The 23,926-nt window shown below is 45.2% G+C and overlaps 2 protein-coding genes across 10 annotated transcripts; one reads left to right on the top strand and one right to left on the bottom strand.

The window, feature by feature from the left end:
* Nucleotides 1-1,148: 1,148 nt before the first annotated feature.
* elavl3 (ELAV like neuron-specific RNA binding protein 3) lies at nucleotides 1,149-16,858 on the top strand. Of its 9 annotated transcripts, none has more exons than XM_088317398.1 (8): nucleotides 1,149-1,635; nucleotides 6,637-6,853; nucleotides 6,927-7,030; nucleotides 8,657-8,810; nucleotides 8,928-9,153; nucleotides 9,681-9,734; nucleotides 10,167-10,205; nucleotides 10,844-16,858. In XM_088317398.1, the coding sequence occupies exons 1-8, from the start codon at nucleotides 1,627-1,629 to the stop codon at nucleotides 11,190-11,192; spliced, it is 1,152 nt and encodes a 383-aa protein (XP_088173524.1). In that variant the 5' UTR covers nucleotides 1,149-1,626; the 3' UTR covers nucleotides 11,193-16,858. The 9 variants fall into 9 exon arrangements, with proteins under 9 accessions (XP_088173524.1, XP_088173527.1, XP_088173525.1 ...); XM_088317399.1 differs by having other exon boundaries at nucleotides 1,150-1,635; nucleotides 8,925-9,153; nucleotides 10,865-16,858; XM_088317397.1 differs by having other exon boundaries at nucleotides 1,150-1,635; nucleotides 8,925-9,153.
* Nucleotides 16,788-22,825, bottom strand: prkcsh (PRKCSH beta subunit of glucosidase II). Its single transcript, XM_088317396.1, has 18 exons — nucleotides 22,688-22,825; nucleotides 22,307-22,426; nucleotides 21,779-21,895; nucleotides 21,607-21,702; nucleotides 21,448-21,505; nucleotides 20,995-21,112; nucleotides 20,699-20,828; nucleotides 20,532-20,616; nucleotides 20,341-20,419; nucleotides 19,970-20,053; nucleotides 19,699-19,887; nucleotides 19,530-19,617; nucleotides 19,224-19,293; nucleotides 18,638-18,727; nucleotides 18,488-18,562; nucleotides 18,318-18,417; nucleotides 18,071-18,230; nucleotides 16,788-17,101 (listed from the first exon to the last, which is right to left on the bottom strand). Exons 2-17 carry the CDS (start codon nucleotides 22,401-22,403, stop codon nucleotides 18,084-18,086), a joined length of 1,623 nt encoding a protein of 540 aa, XP_088173522.1. The 5' UTR covers nucleotides 22,404-22,426; nucleotides 22,688-22,825; the 3' UTR covers nucleotides 16,788-17,101; nucleotides 18,071-18,083.
* Between the last annotated feature and the right edge of the window lie 1,101 nt (nucleotides 22,826-23,926).

Genomic DNA, 23,926 nt, shown 5'->3' with positions numbered 1-23,926 from the left:
CATTTCCAATAAGTACAAGTTCCAAGAATCGGCAGCAAACTGTACAGTTACCCACCGCCTGCGTATGACTGTACTTCATTATGAATCCGATCAAATTCTCTATTAAAAATCCTGCACCAAAATGGAACGTACCACTCAGAAGTTATCAGTGCTAATTAACATACCACAAAACAGCGCTAAAAGGTAACCTTGGCAGAAGTTCTGAAAAACAAACAAACAAACAAACAGTGATTTACGCACTGGTAGCCGCCCGCCCCCCCAGGTCGGAGCCCTTTGGGGGTCTGCGCAGAAATAGGTCATTTGTCACACATGATGTCTCGGGGCAGAGGCCTGCATTATAGATGAGCCCAAACAGCACGTCTCGGCGAGCACTCGGCCGGGACGGCGTTGAGAGCTGGGCCGACCTGCCGCCACAACTCCCGCCGGAAGGACCACGTCGGGACGCCGTTAAAGTAAACACCAAAATCACTGCCAGAGCCATCTCAAGACGACATTTTGGACGTTGAACACATTGTGAAGGGGACGTGATGGGGGTTCCAATTTGGTATTCCCACGTCTGCACCTGACCACCCCCCCCCCTTCCCCCGATGGCTCGCCATCTGCCTGCCGCATCGCAACTTTACCATGCTTTTGTTTTCAGCTGGCGTTCACACATGGACACATTTTGCGCAGCCTTGCCATGCGTTTTCCTTTTAGCCGAAAAAGTGTCTTTGCTGAGCCTGAGGAGTGAGGTTGAAATGGAGGATGCGGGGGGGGGGGACAAGTGCTGCACCCATCTGTTCCGCCAGTGCAGGTGGAGTCCTATTCACTCCGTTCTATGTATCTGTATATATTCGTGTGTGTGTGTGAAGAGGTAGGGGGTGGGGGCCAGGAAGAAAGGAAGGGCATTGAGAAGCAGGGAGTGGAGTGATGGAAGGGCAGGGAGGGAAGCGAGTGAGCGAGGAGTGGGGGGGGGGGGGTGTTTGGAGTGTGGCGGCGGTGGGCGGGTGGAGGGTGGGGGCTTTCGGTGATCTCTCTCTCCTGAAGGGGATAATGGGCGAGGAGCGCATCGCAATGGCCGCCGTGTAGTACCCTCCCTGCACAATTAGCCAATCAGCGCTCGGCTCGGGCGGCCAGAAGCGCACATAAAAGAAGAACATTGCAGCAGAGGCGCAGAAGGAGACTGCGAGGCGAGCAGGGAATCGAACACACGCGGAAAAAAACATAACAAAAAAAAAACACACACACACTCCGAAGCAGAAGGGCCCCCCTCCTCCTCCTCCTCCTCCTCCTCATCTTCCTCCTCCCATCTTTGGACACACCCTGCCGAGGATCACTGCTTCTCCGCTCTACTATTTTTTTTTTATATCACACTCCAGCATCGGAGAGAACGCTCCTCTCTTCCTCCTCCATCGTCCTGCAGAGAACCCCCTTTTTCTCCTCCTCCTTTTCATCCTATAGAGGACCCCCCCATACGACCTCCGCAGGCTGAGACCCTCCGCCAGGTCCCAGTTTGTATTTTTTTTCTCTTTTTTTTTTTTCCTTTTGATTTTTTGCAACTCCAGCGAGGGGGGCCGTGCGAGCAGAGCACCGAAAGAGCGCCGCCGAAAAGAAGGACCTAGATTTCCTTGTGGTTGCACGTCAAGAATGGTTACTGTACGTATGTCTTCTGTCTCTACGTCGGCTGCGGGGGGATGCTGGGACTGCATGTTGTGTCTCTTTGTGTGAATGTGTGTGCTGCGCTGGCATCGCGCGTGCACATGTGATGCGGCCATCGCGCAGTCGCAATTTAAAAGGTGAAATGGCAAAACTTGACTTGTCGGTCGAAATGGATCAGCTGCAATTTTTGCATGTTTTAGGATATCATGAGAAGGGTTCCGTAGTCGTACCTATTCTTCCATTTTTGATTTGACTCTCTCCGCGTCGAGTCCATTAATAGCAAGATGGAATTCCACGCAAGGAATGAAATGCGTTGATTTGGGAGGAGAGGCGAGGAGAAGGGCGGGTAGTTGGTTTTGTTGGCCTGGCGCAAGCATCACAAGGATGCCGGAGACAAAACGCGATGCCTCGGAGGCTGCTCCATCCATGCAAAGAAAGAAAAAAAAGGTTGAGTCACTCCATGTTGGGGGAGGAGAGACGTTACACATCCTTTGCCTTTGCTTTTTGTCAAAAGGAATCATTGCAAAATTACGACAGAAGCGTGCGAGTGAGCAAAGAGAGTTAAGCCGTCTCCATTTTCCTTCCCTCAAATACAACACATGGCGGCCATGCCCGGTTGTAAAAAAAAAAAATTAAAAAAATGGAGAGATGCAGGGAGGAATTGGCTCGGCTCCGTGGCCTGTGGTCCGTGTTTTTTTTTTTGGGCGTGTCTCATGATGGACACCCAGGCCTTTAAGCCCAGCTTGGCCTGTTGGTACGCAATTCATTGAATTGAAGGACACAAGTGCCAGGACAATTATTTTTTTTTTTAAATTATACAAATTCAGGTACAAGATAACTAAATTGGAGCCTTTTCGAACAATCATCCCCATTTCTTTTATCTCATTACCTGTCACACATGGACAGACTTATTCTACAGAGTGTGTGCCCCCACCCCCCTTTTACCCGACTCTACCCCACTGCCCCTCCCTCACCCCCCCCAAATGCACACACACGGGCCGCAGCCCTCCTCCAACGCCGCTACCGCAGTGCCAAAGCGACTAAAAAAGCGTTGAGTCAGACAACCTTCCCGAGGCTCTTACACAATTCAAGGACAAGGACGAGCCGAGGCCACCGTGCCACCGTAACAGTCTCGATGGCTATTTGGTTTCAAATACATTCAGAAAATTTTGCTTGATGAGTGAAAAGCCATGTTCATTACAATTGAATTTCTTCTTTTTTTTTTTTTTCTTTCCAAGTGAGGAGGCATGCACAAGATGCGTAATTATGTTATATAAGCGCTGAGTTGCTGCTGATTAGATTATTGTACAATGATCAGGCAAACATAACGAGGAGGCTAAAGGTTAACATTTTGCTGCTTGTACATCTCACACTGCTGACACTTTTTAACAAAAAATGAGAAAAAAAAAAAAACGGCATTAAACGAATCCCCAAATAAATATCGGCTTGATTTTTCTTGGACTTGACTGTAAGAGTCATTGTCCCGCAGACCCCCGCCTAGCCGCCACGCACATGCACAAAGCGCCACTGTTGCCATTAATATTCATAGTGCCGCCGCGGCCTGTGCAAGAGGGAGAAGAGGAGGAACGGGTGGCTCTTTTGTTTGGGCCTGTCAATACGTTTATTCAGCAAAAAGACTCGCGCGGCGAATGCCTGCAGAGCTCGCAGGGAGGGATGAGGCACATGGAGGCCTGACAGGGAGGACGCAGAGGGAAAAAAATGGTACTTTTTACATATTTAATAAAAGGACAGAGCAGGAGATGAAGATGTCAAATGGCCACTCCCTTTTTTTTTTTTTTTTCAGCACGCTGGACAGCGCTCCGGCTGGTCCGTATTTCAGTGAGCTGCCGTTTGATGAAAGCAACACTTTGACTGCTAGCTTTTGTTTTGATTTTTGTTTAAAAAAAAAAAAAAAAATCAGCTTTTTCTTTTTAGAGTAAAAAGCGTGATGGCCGCTGACATGAGCTGTGACTCCTGTCGCCTTTTTTTTTTTTTTTTTTAACAGCTGCCACAATAATCCCCTAAAAGTGCGGAGAGTGTGCCTAATGCCCTTTGTTCGGGATAATCCCGTAATCTGTGTTATTTAGACGGCTCATTTACACTTCGGCCGAGCATGCGTTTGAGTTGACAAAAGAGGCAAATGTGATAGAATAAGGTGGACAAGTTGATTGATATGAACAGCCCATTTTCAAGGTCAGACTTTGCCTTTAAAGTCATTGGAAGGAATATTATTTTATTTATTTCATGTTGGCATCTGTGATACGCATAATAATACATTTTATGACATTAAAAGTACAAATGAAATGTAGTTTTATGTTCAATTGTTATTTCTAGTCAAATAATTTGGCCAGGTGGCTATTTTTGTGAAAATGCAACCTGAAAATATCAAGAAAATGCAATACTTTTTTTTTTTGGGGGTGTCAGTTTTGATTTAGTTTAAAAAAAGAAAAAAAGTTGACTATTCCTGATGGCCACTCCACGCTTTTCCTTGGCTTGACATCTCAGTTTCATTTAGTTTCGAGTGATTCTCACAGTGAGCATAACGTGTGATGACTTCCAGTGTACATCGCATCGCCTGCAGTGCTGCGCTGCATTTGGAGCAGAAGTGAATTGGCAGGCCTGTTTACATGCGACTCAAAAGGAAAGGAGCCAAGCGCAGACCAAAAACAAGTCTGCTTTTAGGCGTAGTCATGCAGCGCCTCACTTTTTTTCGGTTGTTGTTATTATTATTATTATTATTATATTTTGGGGGGGGTGATCTCCGAGTGTGAGCTTGGCAGCGAGCGAGGCAGGAGGAGGAGGAGGACTCTTGTGTTTGCGTGCGAGTCTGGCTGGGTGTGCAAGAGGAGGCTGGCCTCGTGTTTGCGTGCGAGTCTGGGAGCATGTGTAGGCGATGCTGATGCAGTAGATTAAATATTAAGGGAGATCTCACAGAACCCCAAAATAGAAGAAGGGGGGTGGTGGTGGGGGGTTGAAGCGCAGCGGTGGTGTAGGCCACACAGCACTAGCATAACAAATTGAATTCATTAAAAATCTTAAAAGAGGGTTTGTAAGTGATCCTTTTAAGGCTTTTTTTTTTTTTTTTTTTACGAGTTAGCAAATGGGATATGTTTTGATGGATGGCAGAAAAAGCAGCGCCAAATCAAAACGGAGCTTCCCAGTACCAAAGGGAACATTTATATTCTTATTTGAGCTTTTTCGTACAATTATAAAACGGACACGAGGGTGTTGCTGCAAAGCAAACTCACCATCATTCCTGATTCTTCACAGATAAAATAATCCCCCAAAAGGCTTATTAAAGGAGCAAAGCATCCTCGAGATGGAAATGTTAATCTGCAGTGCTGGCTGCGACGGCTAATCTCGGAGGCCAGCTCCTCGCACGGTTGCGAATTCTATAATTTCACTCTTTTCACTGCCCGAATATGTTCCGTCCCCACCCCACTTGGAATGCTTTTGTCATATTTGGGACACACGCCGTTGCTCAGATTCCTGTTAGTAGGCCGCGTCGCATCACATAAAGACACAAAAGGACTCGAATCGCAGCAAGTACCAGCCCAATTCTCATGGACGTGTTTCAGAAGTAATCGAAGCACAAGAACGACAACGAGTGGGCATCAGCATCTCGACGTGACAGATTGCCGCACAGTGTTTTTATTTTTAGGACAACCAAACGGTCACCACGTCGCGATTTCTCTGTCATCTTTGATTTGTCTTGCATGTCTGTGCAAAAAGTGCAACGTTAGCGTCCGCAAAGGAGAAAAAGATTTTAGCGGGCTTGTGTTCGCCGTGATAGAAGCGAACGCAAGCTTGGAGTAAGGAAAAAAAAGGCACGCAAGGCAGGCGTTAGACACAATGCAGTCTTTGAGGGGCGGTTGCCCGGGCAACCTGAGGGGAGGTGAGGCTGCGAGGAAGGCTGCAGGTTGCAATGATGAGGGAAAGAGGCAGGTGAGATGAAGCTATTCATAGATGCTGGAGGAGATGTGAGAACATCGCACACGCTTGAACGTACGTGCTCAGGAAACTCGCATTGGCACCATCATCGTCTTCGGTTCGGATTCTGTAAACATTGACTCCAATGGTAGTCTTTTCGTTTTAAAAATTCGACTCAAGTACTGCTGGAAAATGTGCATAAAATGCAATGTTCATGCGGGAAGTCATCTGAAATAGCATCAAATTGAGTTCATCTAAAATATACGGTGAGATTATGATGGCGAGAATTTGGATTGATGTTTTCAGGTTGCAATTTGAGGTCACACCGCGCCAAGAGACTTGGAGGATTGTCTCCCGCTTTTTATATTTATATACACAACAAGCGCGCGCCACAGGAAACGTGGCAACGTGGTGTTGGCAGCAGGCTTTTTTGCGCTGGGAAATAACGAGACAAAGACAGGAGCGTGAGCGAGCAAAGGAGGGGAGGGGGAGAGAAAAAAAAACACAAAAAGTGGAGCAGGAAGTTTGGTTTCTGACCACACAGCTGGTACGTGAGAATCCCCCGTGGAACAAATTAAGCAACACAATGCGGCGCGGGGCAACGCACAAACAAACAAACGAGACCAGCTCAAGAAGGCTCACTCCACCTGCACGCTGCAAAATATTGCTCTTCTTTAGTCGGGGATGTCGGTCGTGAGCCGCGCGAGGTGTCGCTACCCTCGTGCGCTATCGCCACCGTGCATCCTTGTGTTGTGATGTAATGGTGTTTGACCCCAGAAGAGAGCGGGGGGGGCGGAGAAAGGGGAAAAGGGACCGTGACATCTGCAGGACCACAGGCAGGAGAGAAGAAGGGGGAGGGGGGGGGGGTGGTATATTAAAGCAGCCTGAGCATCCATCTCCATTTTAGCAATGCTGATTCCTGACCTTTCCCTGAGACAAGGACAAAGATGGAAACCACTCTTTGCGCGCGTGTGTGTGTGTGTGCGCGCTTATCTGTATGGTTACCATCAGCATTTTGTGCGCCAACCAAAATGTCAGCCAATCTGACGCCGCAGTCTCCCTCGGCAGATAATCAGCACCATGGAAACCCAGGTGTCCAACGGTCCGAGCGGAACCAGTCTGCCCAACGGCCCAGTCATCAGCACCAACGGCGCCACGGACGACAGCAAAACCAACCTGATTGTCAACTACCTGCCCCAGAACATGACGCAGGAAGAGTTCAAGAGTTTGTTCGGTAGCATCGGGGAGATCGAGTCCTGCAAGCTGGTCCGGGACAAGATAACAGGTCGGCCTTCTTTCGTCACGCATCCGATTATTTCGGACGCTTGCGATCATCGCTAAAAGCGCTTTTTCCTCAGGTCAGAGTTTGGGCTACGGCTTTGTCAACTACGTGGATCCGAACGACGCAGACAAGGCCATCAACACGCTCAATGGGCTCAAACTACAGACAAAAACAATCAAGGTGAGAGCATTTCCACTAAGGAGCATGGGTTAAGAAAAAGAAATCCACGGCAGACAAAAAAAAAAAAGAGAGGAAGTGCCGATTTTCATCAAGGGTCTTGAGGGAGGTGACGACAGACATGGCAGCAGGGAGGGGTGGGGGAGGGAGGAGGCAGAAGGCAGCGGCGAGGAGAACAAAGACAAGTGGGAGAAAGGGGTGAAAAGGGACGCAGCCAGCGCAGGTCAGAAAGCACGGCGAGCTTTTTGTGATGGAAATGTAATTAGGAAGCCTCGCTGCGGCGGCACACGAGGGGTCAGGCCAGGTTACCCCCATCTGCCTCCAATCGCGGCTAATTAGAGCTTTTTTTTTTTTGTCCCCAAATTAGATGAGGGGAAAAAGGCAGCATGTTATTAATCGCCGCCATCCCATAGTCCGCCCCCTTCTGCTTGAGTTCAAAGATTATTGGGGCAAAGTGCACCACTATAAGAAATCAAATCTCCTGCTGAGCAGAGCAGGTGATTGTCCAACAGCTGCCGAAGAATGAGGTATTAATTCGGACCGCAGCTGCAAGAGAAAATTCCACGTGGGACAACCGATGAAATTGGGTTGGTTCGGTGTCGGACGGCGATGCTTCAATACTCAAGATATGAGTTTGGTTTTAAAGTTTGGGTCCCTTGATGATACGATGACAGTTTCTGTGCTTAGATTACATGAGGCATGAATAGCCATGGGGGGGGGGGGCAAGAAATATGGGGGCAGCAGTCGAGGGGTAGGGGGTAGAGCTGACAGGATTAGAGGCCATATGGGCCTCTGGCACCATCTGTACTGCGGGAGAGGCAGGGAAGGGAGAGGGTTAATTATAGGGCGGCCGCTGCTCCCCTAATGTAGCGGCCCATCGCCCCCCCCTCCCCCCACTCGGCTCGTCCAGAGCACCCTAATCACGGCGAAGCACAACCCCCCTGCTTACACAGTGCGCACAATAGACACTTGGCGTTCGGTGAACACCTAAATTCATTGCCAAAGATATCAATCGAGCTGTTGGAGTTGGAAAACGATACAGAACGCTCACCGGCGTTTTAGCTAATCATAAAAGTTGAGTTTGCGAGCGTAACGCGCTTGAGTTTTGAGTTTAAAGGCTTGTTGAGGATCCTGCGGGTCTTGTGATACGTTTACGGTGTTTGCTCTATGCCAGTGAGGGCCGTCCCCCCCCCCCTCCCTCGGAGGAGCGAGACAAAGGAAGAGAGGCGGAAGGGCAGCTCAGCCTATCTCGGACAACACGCACTCTGTCTCCAACGCACGACAAGCACAACGACGTGCTGAGCTGGGCTATCTCTCGCCCGTGCTTGCACACAAGAACAGATTGTTTTTTTTTTTGTTGTTTTTACAATCAGACGTCTCTCGCTGAAACGAAAGCAAACCAACAGAAGGGATGGAAAGTGTTTGGGGTAGAAGGACAGATGCACCAGAGATAGAATTTCGTAACAAAACACTGCGGGTTTATTGCCGTGCTGGTTCGGATTATTAAATCAATTGACTTCTAAGCTTGTTGTGGACGAGATCTTTCAAGTTGGCTGTGATGGTCACAGTGCGTCACTTTGAGTCAGAAATCTATAGTTCCTGATTGGTTGAGCTTTGTGTGATTTTTAGGTATCATATGCACGGCCGAGCTCTGCTTCTATCCGTGACGCAAACCTTTACGTCAGCGGACTCCCCAAGACCATGAGCCAGAAGGACATGGAACAGCTCTTCTCTCAATACGGTCGTATCATCACGTCTCGCATTCTCGTGGACCAAGTCACAGGTATAGCCTTATTTCACATTAGCATCATCTGCACGCACATTTTCCGAGGGTTCTTCCACAGGCATGCGTCCTGGATGCCAAGGTAGTGACATTGGCGTGTCTTCTTATTCGGAGCAGGCATATCACGAGGAGTGGGCTTCATCCGGTTTGACAAACGCAACGAAGCCGAGGAGGCCATCAAGGGTCTGAATGGACAGAAGCCTCTGGGCGCGGCCGAGCCCATCACGGTCAAGTTTGCCAACAACCCCAGCCAGAAGACGGGACAGGCCTTGCTGACTCAGCTGTACCAGACCGCCGCCCGACGCTACACGGGGCCCCTGCACCACCAGACGCAGCGTTTCAGGTACTGAAAATTGGACATCATCACATCGCCCGCGGGACCATGACTAACCAATAGAGAAAGATGTTTTCAGGCCATCGTTTGTCTGCGTCTGCTTAACGAGGAAGTGAACTGAATGAATACATGACACCATTGTCCCTGAAACAACTGGCGGGCCTACGAACAGGTTTAATGAACCCGTTTGCGGCTCTAGGAGGAGCCCAAGATGTAGTCTGATTCTGATTTGGGTCCTTTCATTATGAGTTTGACAAAGTGAAAGTGGGAGAGCAAACTCAAGCCATTATTTGGTAACTGAGTTTTAGACAATGATCAGCCATCAACTAACATTTATTTTATTCCGACTTTGGCCGTGTCCAGATAAATATCAAGTAGCACATCGCAATAGTATTTGTAGTCCAGACCATGTTCTAAAAAAACCAGACACACAATTCACAATTTTCCTTCAATGAAGGGAATTGTGTGGTCGTAAAATTCAAGTGTGCATATCCTAAAAGCAATATCTTTTTCTCTGACTTTCTTTTAAACTGCAGCGTGATCCCTTCTCTCGGAAAGGGACCAGATCCAAATATCAGCTCAAAACCAATGTAAGAGACCAGATTTCTACCCTAAAAACACAACTTTCATAATCACTGCCATACATGCTGACCCTTCAAACTTTGCTAACACGTCACTGGGATTGTAATTCACTGGATTAAACTGCCTCCACTGCAGAATATTCTTCATATTTAAGATGACTTTTAAAGGGAGTCTATGAGGCGGTCTAAGATTGGATCGCTGTTTTTAACAGTACGATTTTTTTGTTCCGATTAATTGATACAAGGTATGCTTGAAATGTCAGTAATGGCAATTGAACAAAATTGTCCGAGGCCAATGAATGTGCTAGGACGGTTTGGCACGACACGGCAATGAAGGATGCCCTCTGGAGGCCAGCCGGCATCTCGACGGAAACGTCGGCCCTGCCTTGGAGAGCTCCCAACTAACTTGTCCATCCCTTTACTCTCCCTCTTGCGTTGCAGACTCGACAATTTACTAAACGCCAGCTACGGAGTCAAGAGGTAAATGCCAAAAGGTGCACTTTCAAAAGCATCCATGCTAAAATTAAATGGCAAACAAAGTGCCCGGAATACCATCTGCTGATTTGGAAATTAGACAAGAGCTTTTAACGGCAAACACGTGGCCCCATCGCAGCAGGGTATTCTGGCATGGCTTTGTTTAAACCTTATTTTGTTTTCTTTTGGTTTTATTTTCTCGATGGAAATGAGTTCCGTCTTTATTTACCAACTAACATTGTCCTTTGAGTTGCTTTAATGTCCCCTTTTTTTCACCAGCATGGACATACCAGATTCCGTTTTTGCGTCTGTTTGCTCCAGTTTTTGTATGATTTGACTCTTAATTTGCTTTTCATCCCTCTCTAGGTTTCTGTGTTTCGTTCAACACTGTGGTTTCAGTTGAACATTGTGATTCATGTACGTTCGATTCTTGCAGAAGGTTTTGAATAAGCACAATGAGTGGCTGTCTGTTTCTTGAGGGATTTTGTGACAAAAAGCAGGTAGTTTGGAGACACATCCGGATAAGATGGCGATGGGGGGTCCTGCGACTCCTTACCCATCGACTAACTTTAAGACAAATGGCCATCAGAGATAGCGTAGAGCAGTGAATGTTTTGTGGAACTTCAGAATGACACCCATGGTAGTTCTCCCACTCTCTTCCCCAGATTCTCGCCCATCACCATCGACAGCATGACCAGCCTCGCCGGCGTCAACCTGACCGGTCCGACCGGAGCCGGCTGGTGCATCTTTGTGTACAACCTGTCCCCCGAGGCGGACGAGAGCGTCCTGTGGCAGCTCTTCGGGCCGTTCGGCGCCGTCACCAACGTCAAGGTCATCCGTGACTTTACCACCAACAAATGTAAGGGCTTCGGTTTTGTCACCATGACCAACTACGACGAGGCGGCCATGGCCATCGCCAGCCTTAACGGCTACCGCCTGGGCGACCGCGTGCTGCAGGTTTCCTTCAAGACCAGCAAGCAGCACAAGGCCTGAGAGAGAGGCCATTGGCGCCAGCACCTTTGACCTGCACGGGGGCGACCTGAGACCCCCGTGCCTTCACTTTATATATGGGCCTGGACTGAGTCTCTCTCTGACGCTTTCGCACACAAATCCACAATATATAGTCGCAAAACACACAGACACGTGCAAACACAGATACCGACACACATGACCAAAACTATTCATAGGCAAGCATCCACAAGTCAGAGTTGCAAACCAACACACTCGTGGAGTTTTTCTGTTCTCTTTCCACAACATGCTAGACCTTTCCTGTCTTTGCCTGGATTGAATTCGAAGGGGTACGTTGCTGGTTTGTTGGGTGAGGAGTTAAGAGCTATCTATTTAGGAGACAGTCTAATGAATGTGACAACGAATGTGTACTGTGTGCTTTGATTGAATTCAGGCAAATGATGGCAAGTGATGAACAAAAGAAAAAAAAAGAAGAGCGATCAAATTTTTTAGCGAATATGTGCAATTTACCCCAAACGTTTACCCCTATAATCGCTGCCAGTGTCGTGCTGGAGATGATGTAGTCACTTGTTTTGTTGTTTTTGTTTTTTTTGGTTTAGTTTTTTACACTCGGGCATTTTGAATCAGTGACTTTTTTAAGATCAAAGAAAATGAAATTAAGACACAGTGTTCTCTTATATACGTCTATCAAAAATATAACTATATATTCAATATACAGGTATAAGGTGGTAATAATAGCCGTATATGTAAGCATTTTCTAAGAACCTTGACAACTGTTTCCTGACCTGCTTTAGGCAGCGCCGAGCGTAAAGGCGGATTCTCTACCCCATGTGAGCTTGCTCGCTCTGACCCAATGCCGTTTAAGTTAGCTTGTGAATCTGGGAACTGGAATTAAAAACTCGTCTGAAGGCCACAATCAACCCTCCCCCATCTCACAGAGTCACTCCAAACGACAAGATAGTACACCTAAGACAAAATGATTCCAAATCTATCCTCAGGGTGGAATAAACAAAAACCGATTGTCTGTAAACTCGACGCTGAGTGAAGAGGGGGTACATTAGGGATTGATTGTCAGCGCGGCAGAAAATGACGTTAAGCTTTTTTGCTTTAACTGCATCTGTGCATAATGTGCCATGAGATGCTTCAGGCGACCAAAACATTTTAAAAAAACAAACCTAAACCACACACCTGACACGATGGTTCTTGCAGGCGCGCTACCACACACGAGACAGCCCACGTGGTCATGGCTGAGAAATAATACATTTATATCAGCTTGGCAGATCTGCAGCGAGATAACATCCATCCATCCATCCATCATTTATCTACCGCTAATTCGGGGTTGGGTCGCGGAGGCAGCAGGGGAAACCCAGACTTCCCTCTTGCCAGCCTCGTCTTCCAAGTCCTCCGGAGGGATCCCAAGGCGTGCCCAGGCCAGCCGGGAGACATAATCTCTCCGCCGTGTCCTGGGTCGTCCCCGGGGTTTCCTGACGGTGGGACATGCCCCGAACACCTCACCTGGGAGGCATCCGAACCAGATGCCCGAGCCACCTCATCCGGCTCCTCTCAAAACGGAGGAGCAGTCACTCGATTCCGAGGCCCTCCCAGATGACCGAGCTTCTCACCTTAACTCATTTCGGCGGCTTGTATCCGGGATCTTGTTTTTTTGGTCACAATACATAGTTTGTGACCATAGGTGAGGGTCGGAACGTACATTGACCGGTAAATCAAGAGCTTTGCCTTTTGCTGACGGAGAGAAACAGAGTCTGCATCAAAACAGACACTGCAACGATCCGCCTGTCGATCTCACGCTCCATCTTACCCTCGCTCGTCAACAAGACTTTAAACTTCTCCATTCGGGGCAGGATCTCATCCCTGACCTGGAGAGGGCACTCCGCCCTTTTCCAACTGAGGACCAGAGTCTCAAATTTGGAGGTGTCGATTTTCATCGCAATCGCTTCACACTCGACTGCAAACCGAGAGCGATAACGCACTTGCAAAACCCCGGTATTATTCCTCAGTCTCATCCCCAGACAGAATCCTCCAAAATCACGTTTAGTCTTCTCAGTTCAAACAGCAACTGAGAAGCACAGCTTCAAATTAAACCAAACCTTGACTGCGAGAGTCGTTAGCAAGACTGTCTCTCAACGTTTGAAATTCCTCATCCCTGAAGCTTTGACCAATGCTTCTCCGTTTGATTCCTTTCCAACAAGTCGGTAGCTTCCTAAATAAAACGCTCAAATCCCGCCCCTCACAAGACAACTGAGCAACATCAAGACAACAAAAAAAGTGGCATACTTGCACTTCTGTCGACAACAGAGGACGCTATTTCATTGATTTGCGAAATATCTCCAAGTCAGTGGCGTGGAATTTGTTACTGGCGCCCGAGATGGAACTTTTAAACCTTGTCCATCTTATCTGAAGCGTCTGTCAAAGAGCAGACGTGAGCTCTACCATGGGGAGGGGCTAACGTCTTTCGATATCTGCACACGATCGTAGATGAAATAGGCTCCACTATATTCAAGACATGTTTGCTTTTTGCTTTTCTAAATGACGCTGTGTTAGCCAAAGAGGACGATCTCTTTGAAAGGATTACATTAAAGATAAATCTATTTTTATACATACAAAGGAACAAGAACTTGTGCTGAATTTTTACAGATTGTTAAGCTTGGGAAAAAAAAATTGGGACATTGCATGGCTTTATTTTACACCCTCTGACGTTTGCAGCGTGAGAGGGAAGGGAAACAAGCATGCGGTGTACGGGTGGGGATCGAGGTAAGGGGCAAAGGAACACCGTCGCGCACGCCAACTTAAAGCGCTCGACCATGGCGAACTTTTTGGAGACTAACTTGACAGTTAAGAAGAAAAACAGAAGCGAATTTGACGGAAAGAAATAGGTCAAGCTGAACCGTTTGGGCGATGACGCATCGATACTTTTGAGTGCTCAGACACTCTTGTGCTGAACTTGTGGACATTGTTGCTTCATGTTGGTTCTTTGACTTGTAAATCCCAGATGGAAAGGAAAAAAAAACAGAAGGCGCACTCGCTACTTGCAACGCAAACAAAAAAAAGGATATGCGCAGATTTGAAATGACAATGCGGCCTTGTGGGGACCACTGAGCACGATTCCTGAGAGTTGATTTTCTTTGCCAAAGAGTTTGCTTTGCAAGTCAATGAATCTTTAGTAGAACACCCCCTATCACCCCCCCCCCCCCCGCCCCGCCCCGATTAATTGCTGTACAAATTTGTTATTTATGGTGTCTTTAAGGACCCTCTCCACAATTTGAGTTCTTTCTTTTGAACATCTCCGCCGCGCATATCATTTGTGGTTCCTAAAACCCACCGAGCTCCAAAGCGCTGATACATCACAGCAGCGAACAAATCCCATTTGCACACATTTCACGCAGACACCGACTGCTCAAAAGGCATATCAGAAAAGAGCCATGAATCATATCACCTCTCCATAAAGGCAGCCATTGGATACAGGAGACCTCCCCCGACATTTCGATCAATGCTTTATGGCGCAAACAATTTGATCCATAAAATCACTGCACCCTCGCATCTGTCGATCTCACTGCTGTTGTTTAACTCGTTCACTGCCATTGACGGATATAGACGACAAAAAAGGTCATTCATTTGGCAGTGAAGGACTGCGGCTATTTTCGGTCGGGCATGAGCGCCCGAATACCGAGTAGGTTGGCTTTTTGGGAGGCGGCGATTGGAGCCGTCTCGCGCATCGCAGTCCACCCACAAAACCCGGAATGAACTTCCGATCGCAGTCAACTCAAAGACCACCTTCCACTCGTAATGTACCGAAGAGAGCAGAGCAACAGGAAACAGTACCACACACACACACCGCTCGAGCGACAACAATAATCATGTTTCAAAAAAAGACAAAAAAAGACAAAAAAACTTTCCTATGGAACAGTAAGTGCAATGTGCTTTGTTTTTATATTGACTGAGAACAAATGATATATATTTTTTAAAAAAGAAATTAAACGTCACACTGAAAAGGTTTGCGGAATAGCGAAAGGAACAAACAAGTACAACGAGATCAGACGAGCGACGGCGCTCGGACGAGCCGGCTCGTTAGGAGAAATCAAACGAGAGCTCTGATCTGTAAATTTCCATAACGACCTCCTCGCCCCCCCCCCTCGTAATTTGTGCTCTGACCATGCAAACTCAAAACGCTCCGACCGAACAGAGCAATCTTCAGTGACCTTGAAAGGAATACTATCAGTTTTTTAGCCCATGTCGACTGAATCTCATTTTCTTTTTTTCCTCTTGTAATTTATTGATTTCAATTGCATATCAGGACTCACTTGTTTACTGAGTGTATTTGTGTTGTTGATGTTGCCATAGAGAACACACCAGATTATGTTTGGGTACGGTTTGTTCTTTTTTTTTTTTTCCCTCCATTATCTGATTAGTTGCAGTTTTTTAAAGTGTTTGCCGATTTTAGACTTAGTTAGATTCTTTTTGTTCAATCAAACTGTGTTCGATTGTGTTTGTAAAAGTCTGTGGTAGCTTTTGTTGCAACATAAAAATAATTTAAACAGAAAAAATTCAAAATAGCGCCAACAAACTTGTATTATTTGGGCGACTTTAAGCTTGTAGTTTTAACTTATTGTTAACTTAAAAACTATTTATTATGATTATTATTATTGCCTCGTATAAAGTATGTTTTGTGTATATTTATGGTTTATTTTGTTATATTTGCAAGGTTCAAAGATTTTTAAGTTTTTTGCCAAAATTGTGGTTACACCATTTCGTTTTTTTTCGGGGAAAGGAAAAAAAAAAATCAGGGGGACAACTAGAAAAACAGCTTTAGAAGTTCGATTTGGAAAACGTTCTCCATAGTCAAAGAATGCACTGCTATATTTAACGAATTGAACTGTATAAACATACATGCTGTGTGCTAGATGTTATGCCTTTACTGCCTGTGTTCTGTTTGTCTTGTTCAATGAAAAATCTTTTAATTATTTAACCTAATCACAGTCTTGTTTTTTTTTTTTGTTTTGTTTTGTTTTTTTTCAACCGCTCAGTAAACCCCGAGACACGGGACAACCCCCCCCCGCCCCACCCACCAGCCCTCTCATTTCACTCGGGGCATCCATCCGGAAGGAGGAGGCGGGGTTGTCCCTCACAAGATGCTTTCCTGTTCACGCTCGTCTAAAAAGGGACGTTAGCGAGTGTTCTTAAAGAGCACCTCGATTATTTCGTGCAAGGAGAATGTTTGTTTTGAGCCAAAAATGAGCAAGGAATTTTGGTCAAGAGCTTACCGTTGATCAATTGCAAGCAGCACGAAGGTCTTGTTGTTCGAAGGGGCGAGCGGTTCTTCTGTTTCTCAACCAACTGTATTTTGTGTCTATTTATTTAGAAGAGGGGACGCAGTATATTATTAGTGATGTTTTTCTTACATTTTTCCTGGAACGGTAGAACAAAAATAATAATAAAAAAAAAAAGGTGAAAACGATCAAAGTAGTGGAACACAAACACTGACACATACTTCCAGACATGACCAAATGAGCAATGAGAAACAAACAAAAAAAATATACAAGTAAAACCTTTCAGTTTAGTCTAGAATATTTACTACTGGGATTTCAGCTGAAGACGCTTGAAGACTTTTTCATGGAGTTGTTTAATTATTTGTACTTTACATGCCAGAAAAAAAATAAAAGTTACAAATATGAGTGGGCCCCATTTTGTCATTTTCTCAATTACAAGATTTGAGGTTTTCACCGGCATTGACAAACGTTCATTTCCAGACAACTGAACCTCGACGCTATATTACATTTCACATCATTGACCAACGTTCAAAGTTTGAGCATAAACGCACGTAAAAGCACTCATTTATTTATTCAACACAGTGAAATAGGAGTGCGGTGGCTCCTCACAACTTCCTGTTGCCGCGGCGACATGGTCCCTGGTGAACACTGCAAGAGAAGCACAAACACGTTCACTTTGGCTTCGCTCCTTGTTGTCGGATTCAAACCGCTTCGTTGGGCGCCAAATCCCCGTAGGCTTGAATTTTTCCGAGGACTAAGCGCGCACCGGCAAGCGGCCCGATGTGGATGCTCGTCTAAGGTCAGCATAGACATCACAATATCGTATTCGATCGCAATAATAAGGACAACAACAGCGCCAGCAGAAGCAAGGCAAAAACACAATCCAGTCCGATATTCAATGACGGCGAACAGGCACTTATTTTATCAATGAATGAGACGGACCGGTTTCTCGTGAGGATTTGGTCCAAAACATCACGTGATGAGTGAAAAGGTGAAAATGGAAAATGAGTTTTCAAATGAGCAAACGGCATACTCATCCGTGAAGTAGGTAAGTGTGGCATGCAGTGGCGCTAATCGCATTATGAACAAGTAGAACAACTTCAACTATCAATTGCGCTTGACTTTTGTACATTTCCCGACTAAATTCTTGCGAGAATACGACATGCTACAACAACAATATAATCAGCATGCATGCATGCATGCAGTAATTTCATAAAATTAGTAGAAAGTAGAAGCTGCCAAAAGCTTCTCTCCGACACCGCGTTGCTAAACTGTCACATTTCATTTTTTTTGTCCCACAATTAACATAATGAACTTTTAGGAAGATGCCATTACCTTGCCTCTGCTGTGGTCCTGCTCGTTCTTCACACAGCAAAAGAGAAAGCCATAACGGCACAGGACGCGATTCCTCGCCATCAAATGCCGAGACGCGCTACACTGTCACGCGACCATGTCGACTGCAGCGGCGTTTAATTATAATTCAGCGAGCTTCGTGCTTAAGAAGTTTAAAGAACTGGTTTTTAGTAAGATGACAAAACGTGCAAAGCCAAGCACCGCTGCACGTGCATATTGTACAGGATGAAAATGATTTAAAAATGAATAAAAAATATGACTCACAAGTGGAATATGTTTAAAGTTCGGTATGCTCATGCAGCATGAGGTCCAGCGTCTTGGGGTCCTGGCAGAGGGCGGGAGTGGTAAACTCCATTAAGTACTCGCAGCGACTGGGTTCCGTCGCAGACATTACGACAGTCTCCTTCCCGCACTTTAGCTTGACCTGCAAGACAAAACCAAAAATGTGATTCAATTCTTTTGTTTTCTTTTCCTCTCCCCGCCCCATTTGTGAAGGTGTCCAAAGACGGACCGTGGTGGATCTGTTGGGACCTTGCCAGCATCCCATTCCATTCTCATACTTCATCACGGCGTAGACGTTCCCCTCGGGGCCGTCCCAATGACCCCATGTCCTTGAAACAAAAACATTTATAAGTTGCCAGCACACGAACCAAGCGTTCAACGCAGGCTGTTTTGCGTTACCCTAAGCTGGTCTCGGAGCCACCGTGCTTGGGTTTTTGAGATACGCGACTGAATGGGCAGAGCCTGTAGATGTACCTGAGAAAACAAAGTTATTAACACCAGACACTCAAAAGCAAACAGACACACAAAAAAAATGACATAAGCACATACTCGCTAGTAGTCAGGTCGTAGCACTGGCTGTAGAGGTAGGCAAACTCAGCACTGGGCCCAAAGTCAGAGGAGGTTTCTTTTTCAAGGTTCCTGCAGAAAAGCATGCGTGAGGCTGAATCGCGGTTCATTTACACCAAGTAATCCAAGAGATACAGTTCAGATTCAAAGCCAGCTTAATGGCACCGAAATACAAAAACACCCCAAGCCCGCAAAAAAAAAAAAAAAAAGTTGCAGATGGCCAATAATGTAGAAGCCTCATTAATTAAAACACCAAGTATAGTTTAATGTTTCTATTATTTTTTCTATTCCATTTTGTGTTGTTCACTGGTGTTGGCGCTTAGAATTAGTTACATGCAGCAAGGCATCAGCATGAGGGGTGTTTCATGGTTAACATCAACATAAACAAAGCCATATTCAAATTATGTCAATGGTCAATTGTAAACACAAACAGAACAAAAAAAAAAGAAAATCAGCAAGCGGCATTGAGTTGGAATGGAGCACCTGCAGTGTAAAACCAGCCGGCCATGTCACAAAAGAAAAATTGGCATGACTGGAAACGCCGGCGCATTCAGAGTACAGTACTTACTTCAACTGATCATCCAGTTCCCGGAGAGCTCGTTCGGCCTCATCAAACTGCTCTCTCGTCTTCTGGGCAGCTGGCAAAGCAAACAAGCTAGATTCGATTACGAGGCCTTTATGGGGAATTTAATGCACACAACATTAGGCATGCCCACGCCATCTAATGCGATCAAATAGTTTGTTGTGACGCACAACAGCACTGCATCATACAAAGAGGCATTTCCATGCTGGGTGACTCAAACGGTCTTCAAATCATCATGCCACATTTTAAGCAATACTTCAACATTCCTGACAGCACACAAGTCACACTTACCATCAATGAGTTTCTGCGTTTCTTCATCGTAGGGCGGCATCATCCCCTCATCCTCGTCATCCTTCTTTTCTTGCACCACGGGAGGTCTCTGTGTGTTAAACGTGGACACACATTCAGTCAGAGGAATCAACTTTCCTCACATAGCGCAGCAAAAGCTCCAAAAGTGTACATTGTAATCTGCTTCGTCCAGATCGTCATCTTCCTCCTCTTCATCCTCCTCCTCCTCCTCCTGATCATCATCATCGTCTTCCTCAGGGATTTCGCCCTCAGCGTAATGCTCGGAGTCATTGTCGGTGAGCGGCTCCCTCGTCTCCCCGTGCGGCGTCTCCTCGTGCGGCGTCTCCACCGGCGCTCGGGCCTGCGGCCGAGTCAGGTCCAGGTTACCGGACCCGAGTCTCGTACGGACAAAGTGCGCCATTGAGGGGTTGCTGGTGTCCTACCTCGGAGATGTATTTGTCTTTTATGTCCTTCCAGACAGCCTCGAATGCTGCCGTGTCCGCTTTGTCCACGCCTCCCAAAATGGCCTGTGCAAAATTGAAAGACAAACATGACGTTAACTGTCAGTGTGTAGTTGCTGCCACTAGGGGGCGTACATTCTGCCATCCAGTTTCTTCTTTGCATTAACAAGCAGTTTGGGTGCTTTGCTCAAATTTCCCCATTGTGGGACTAACAAAAGACATCTTTGTGGCTTCATGCTGCCACTCACAGGTCAGTCTTGGTATGACAAAAGGAAAAGTTTGGTCTGTAGATTGTTGTGCTAGAACATTTACAGTACGCCATACCCCCCCCCAAAAAAAAATTAAAAACTTACCTGAGCCTCCGTTTCAGTGAAAGAACCATCGGAATCTGTGTCAAGTTCACTGTGGGTCTGAAGCTCAGTCAAGGAGACACTGAAACAAACATGAATTTTAAAAAAAACAAAGTCATATATAATATAGGTGCGGGGCAGCAGTAGAGCTAAAATATTTTATGCGTGATTATGATTTGTGTGTCGATACTCACAAACCATCGCCGTCGTCATCCAGCTCAAGAAACACCTCAGCCATTCGAGCCTTGTCCTTCTCTGCGCGTACTGCCGCCTTCTCATCTGCACAAGCAATCATTGCGTTCAATATGAATAAATAATGACAATTAATGCCAAGCTGCCAACTAGACACAGATCTGCTTACCTTCCCAAGCCTTGAGATGGCGCCCTTTAGCTTCTTTCTCGGGCTCCTCCGCCGCTTCTTTCACCGTTCTCAGGGCCTCCACCTTCTCCTCCAGTTCTTTCTTACTGGCCTCGAGTTCTAATGCTTTGGCCTGCCAGGGTCAAATATGTGAATTTATTCAAATATGATCATGTATAAACTAATTGAGAACGGTGTTAGCTATGAGCTTTGTCACAGCAAACTCAAAATTCAGAGTGATGAATACTAAATGTATTTTCTTTCCTCCCAAATTTGACCTTTTAAATCTACATCCACACCTTCTTTTCCTCCAGACCCCTCTTGGCCTCCTGAATGAGTTGCTGTTTGAGAATAAAGCCTTCCTTTGCAATCTCAGCCAGTTTTTGTAGACTCTCCTTCTCCTTGCGCCCCAACTCCCTTCCGAAGAGAAAAGAGCATTTTAAATTGCGGAAACAGCTATGGTCTGATAAAATACATTTCCGGCCACAAAATAGCAACTTTTACTCCGTTTTACTCCGAGACTTATGTCTTTTTCTTCTTAATGATGCATTCGTGCAAATTAGTATACTCAAAAAAAATGTGTTAATAATTTCTGCTGAAGTCTTCAAATTGATATTTCCGCTCGAAAAACAATCGTGCAGAAAGTCGGTGGAGATATCGTGAAGCATGCGGTGTTTTAAAAAGGTGGGTAAGGAATCAAATATGAGTTTAGGTGTACCCCGATGTGACCAATGTACTGTAGTCACACTTACTTGCAAGTGTTTGGGCAGCTGGCACCGCTGTTGTACTCATCTGTTGCATCACAGCAGTCTGTAAAGGACACATTCGCATTGAATATAAATCCTCAAAACAAGTTGTTCAAGTAAAAAATACCCCCCACTCCAAAAATAAAAAAAGAAAAGTGATCTTACCACATACACCATCATTGACACGGGACGATGGCAGGAAGACTGGTCGATGGCCCGCGTTAGTGCAGTGGAAGCTGCCATTGGGGCAAGCCGGAGTGCCTGCAAGTGAACAAATGGATCTGATGGATGACTCAAATCCAATTTGAAAGGGCAGGAGGCTGGCGGATGTACAAACCTGGCTCATCCGAACCATCCTGACAGTCACAGTAGTCATCATTTACCCTGTCAAACGGAATCGTGCGAGAGCCATCCAAGCAAGTGAACGGTTTGCCCTCCACGTAGAAGTGCTTTTCTGTTGGAAAATGCAATATTGTGCTTTATTGTTATCAGCGAAGACAGACTGAAAGATTCACAATGTGCGTTAACATTGATCGACGCTGTGTTAAATACAGAGTGCCCAAACATAGCCTTTTTCAATCAAGGGCCATCACTTCATCGATTTTTTTTTTTGCTTTGTTGTTTTGTTTTTAATATTATGGTTCTAACCTGATCCCAATAATAATAATTGTCAGGAAAAAATGCAAGGAATAATTAAGCGGGCACTTTTGGTTCTTAACTTACAAAGCTATGAATTAAAGGTAGAATTTTACATTACATTACCCTTTATTATGTATTTAACTTAATAACAAATAAATTTTACAAGTATAAAAACATTTCAAATAATTTCAATCATGAAAGTTAATTTCAAACACTCGCTTCTTACTTGATAGCGGGACACCGCGGGGGCGCTGCACTTCCACGGCTGAGACAGCCGCACTCAGCAACAGCAGAGGGATGAGGCACTGACCAGCTACTGCCATATTCCTGCTTCTGCTTCTGCTTTCTGTCGAACACAGTGAGCAGGTAAACGTACAATTGCAACACAACGGGAGAATTCATGAAAAAACGGACGCTCGATACAGGATGACGTCACGCAATAAGCAGGGAAAAAAAAAATAATCACATCGCATCTATGGAGCCAAGTGTGCAAAGATTAAATAATATAGATATAAATACCGATATTTAATCCAAACGAACGACAAAACACATACGGCTTCGATCGTAAATGTTATAGCGTAAAAATAAAATGAAAAGACAAACGTACAAATGACGTCGTTTCTTTGCTCCACAAGAGAAAGGCAAGCTAATGGCTACACTTAGCATGACCTCGCGCCGCAGTTCCGGAATAATGCATTGCGCATTCGTACGGCACCGCTCTGCTATTTTCTGAGCATATGATTGGTTGTTGTTAGGGTTTTTTTTTCCAAAGGGCTTATTGTTATTTGTCAAACTTGGGACAATCTCCTGAACGTTTCATTGAATTGTCTTTAAGGCACATACCGATTGGCTAAGAGGGATGTCACTCAAGTCGCTGCAGCCATCTCGTGTCAGCAAATGCTTTATCTGGGGTATGAAATCCAAAAGATCAAATTTGAAATTATCTTCTAAAAAATATGACTACTGTCTTTATTCTTATTTTAATGTCTTTAGATCTTAATATTCACACTATAAAATGTGCTATGTTAATACATAATGCAGTTTTATATAGAGTGTCTTATTTGTACTACATTAGTTGTGTATTTTGTCATAGAAAGACCAAACAAACTTATATTCAAAAGTACCATGTAATATAAAAATCGACCTTTATTGTATTTCTAACACACTTTACAGTACATAACAGTGAAATAAAAAAAAATATATACTGATATACTATCATAATATATATATATATATATATATATATACATATATATATATACATATATATATATATATACATATATATATATACATATATATATATATATATATAGGTATTTGCTTATTAAATGTGTTTATTCACAAAATGACACCTCGGCTCTTTTAAGAGGAAAAAACTTTCATAAAAATAATATAATAAAAAATAATGGGACACATTTTACACGTTACAGCGAGATCATTTACAAATACTACAATCATTTCATGTTGTTTTACCCTCTTGTATAATTTCTCCCGCTTTTTGTGAAAACACACGCACGCACACGTGAATTAAAGCTAACAAAAAAACTCTTTAGAGCGAGTCAGTCTGCATCACTCCAACCTGACAGGCAGGCTACTGGCTAAAGTTACTAAGAAACAAGAGGAGGTGATAGTGCTAGAAATGGTCAAGAAAGATAAGGACACACTTATTATCCTTGAACGTGTCACATCCTGCGTGACGACAATATAGCCGCTCAAGTTTTGACTTCACAAGTCAAATTAATTAATTCTCACATGGCCGGTCCAAAAGCGAATGGCTCCTTTTGACTCTGCATTGCTCAATGAGGGTTTGTGATTTGGCCCAGTAGAATATCAGCATTAACGG

The sequence above is a fragment of the Idiotropiscis lumnitzeri genome, chromosome 15 (genome assembly GCF_059441095.1).
Source record: "Idiotropiscis lumnitzeri isolate Australia: NSW breed Sydney's pygmy pipehorse chromosome 15, RoL_Ilum_1.0, whole genome shotgun sequence".
Taxonomy (NCBI): Eukaryota; Metazoa; Chordata; class Actinopteri; order Syngnathiformes; family Syngnathidae; genus Idiotropiscis; species Idiotropiscis lumnitzeri.
This window is presented reverse-complemented; position numbering and strand designations above follow the sequence as displayed.

Coding starts and splice junctions, on each gene's coding strand:
- elavl3 (XM_088317397.1), top strand. Junction 9,154..9,680: donor CACCAGACGCAGCGTTTCAG/GTACTGAAAATT, acceptor TTTAAACTGCAG/CGTGATCCCTTCTCTCGGAA. Junction 10,206..10,843: donor GCCAGCTACGGAGTCAAGAG/GTAAATGCCAAA, acceptor CACCCATGGTAG/TTCTCCCACTCTCTTCCCCA.
- prkcsh (XM_088317396.1), bottom strand. CDS start 22,403: ATGGCAGTAGCTGGTCAGTGCCTCATCCCTCTGCTGTTGCTGAGTGCG. Junction 18,563..18,637: donor TACGACCTGACTACTAGCGA/GTATGTGCTTAT, acceptor TTGTTTTCTCAG/GTACATCTACAGGCTCTGCC. Junction 18,231..18,317: donor GTCCCAACAGATCCACCACG/GTCCGTCTTTGG, acceptor TTTGTCTTGCAG/GTCAAGCTAAAGTGCGGGAA.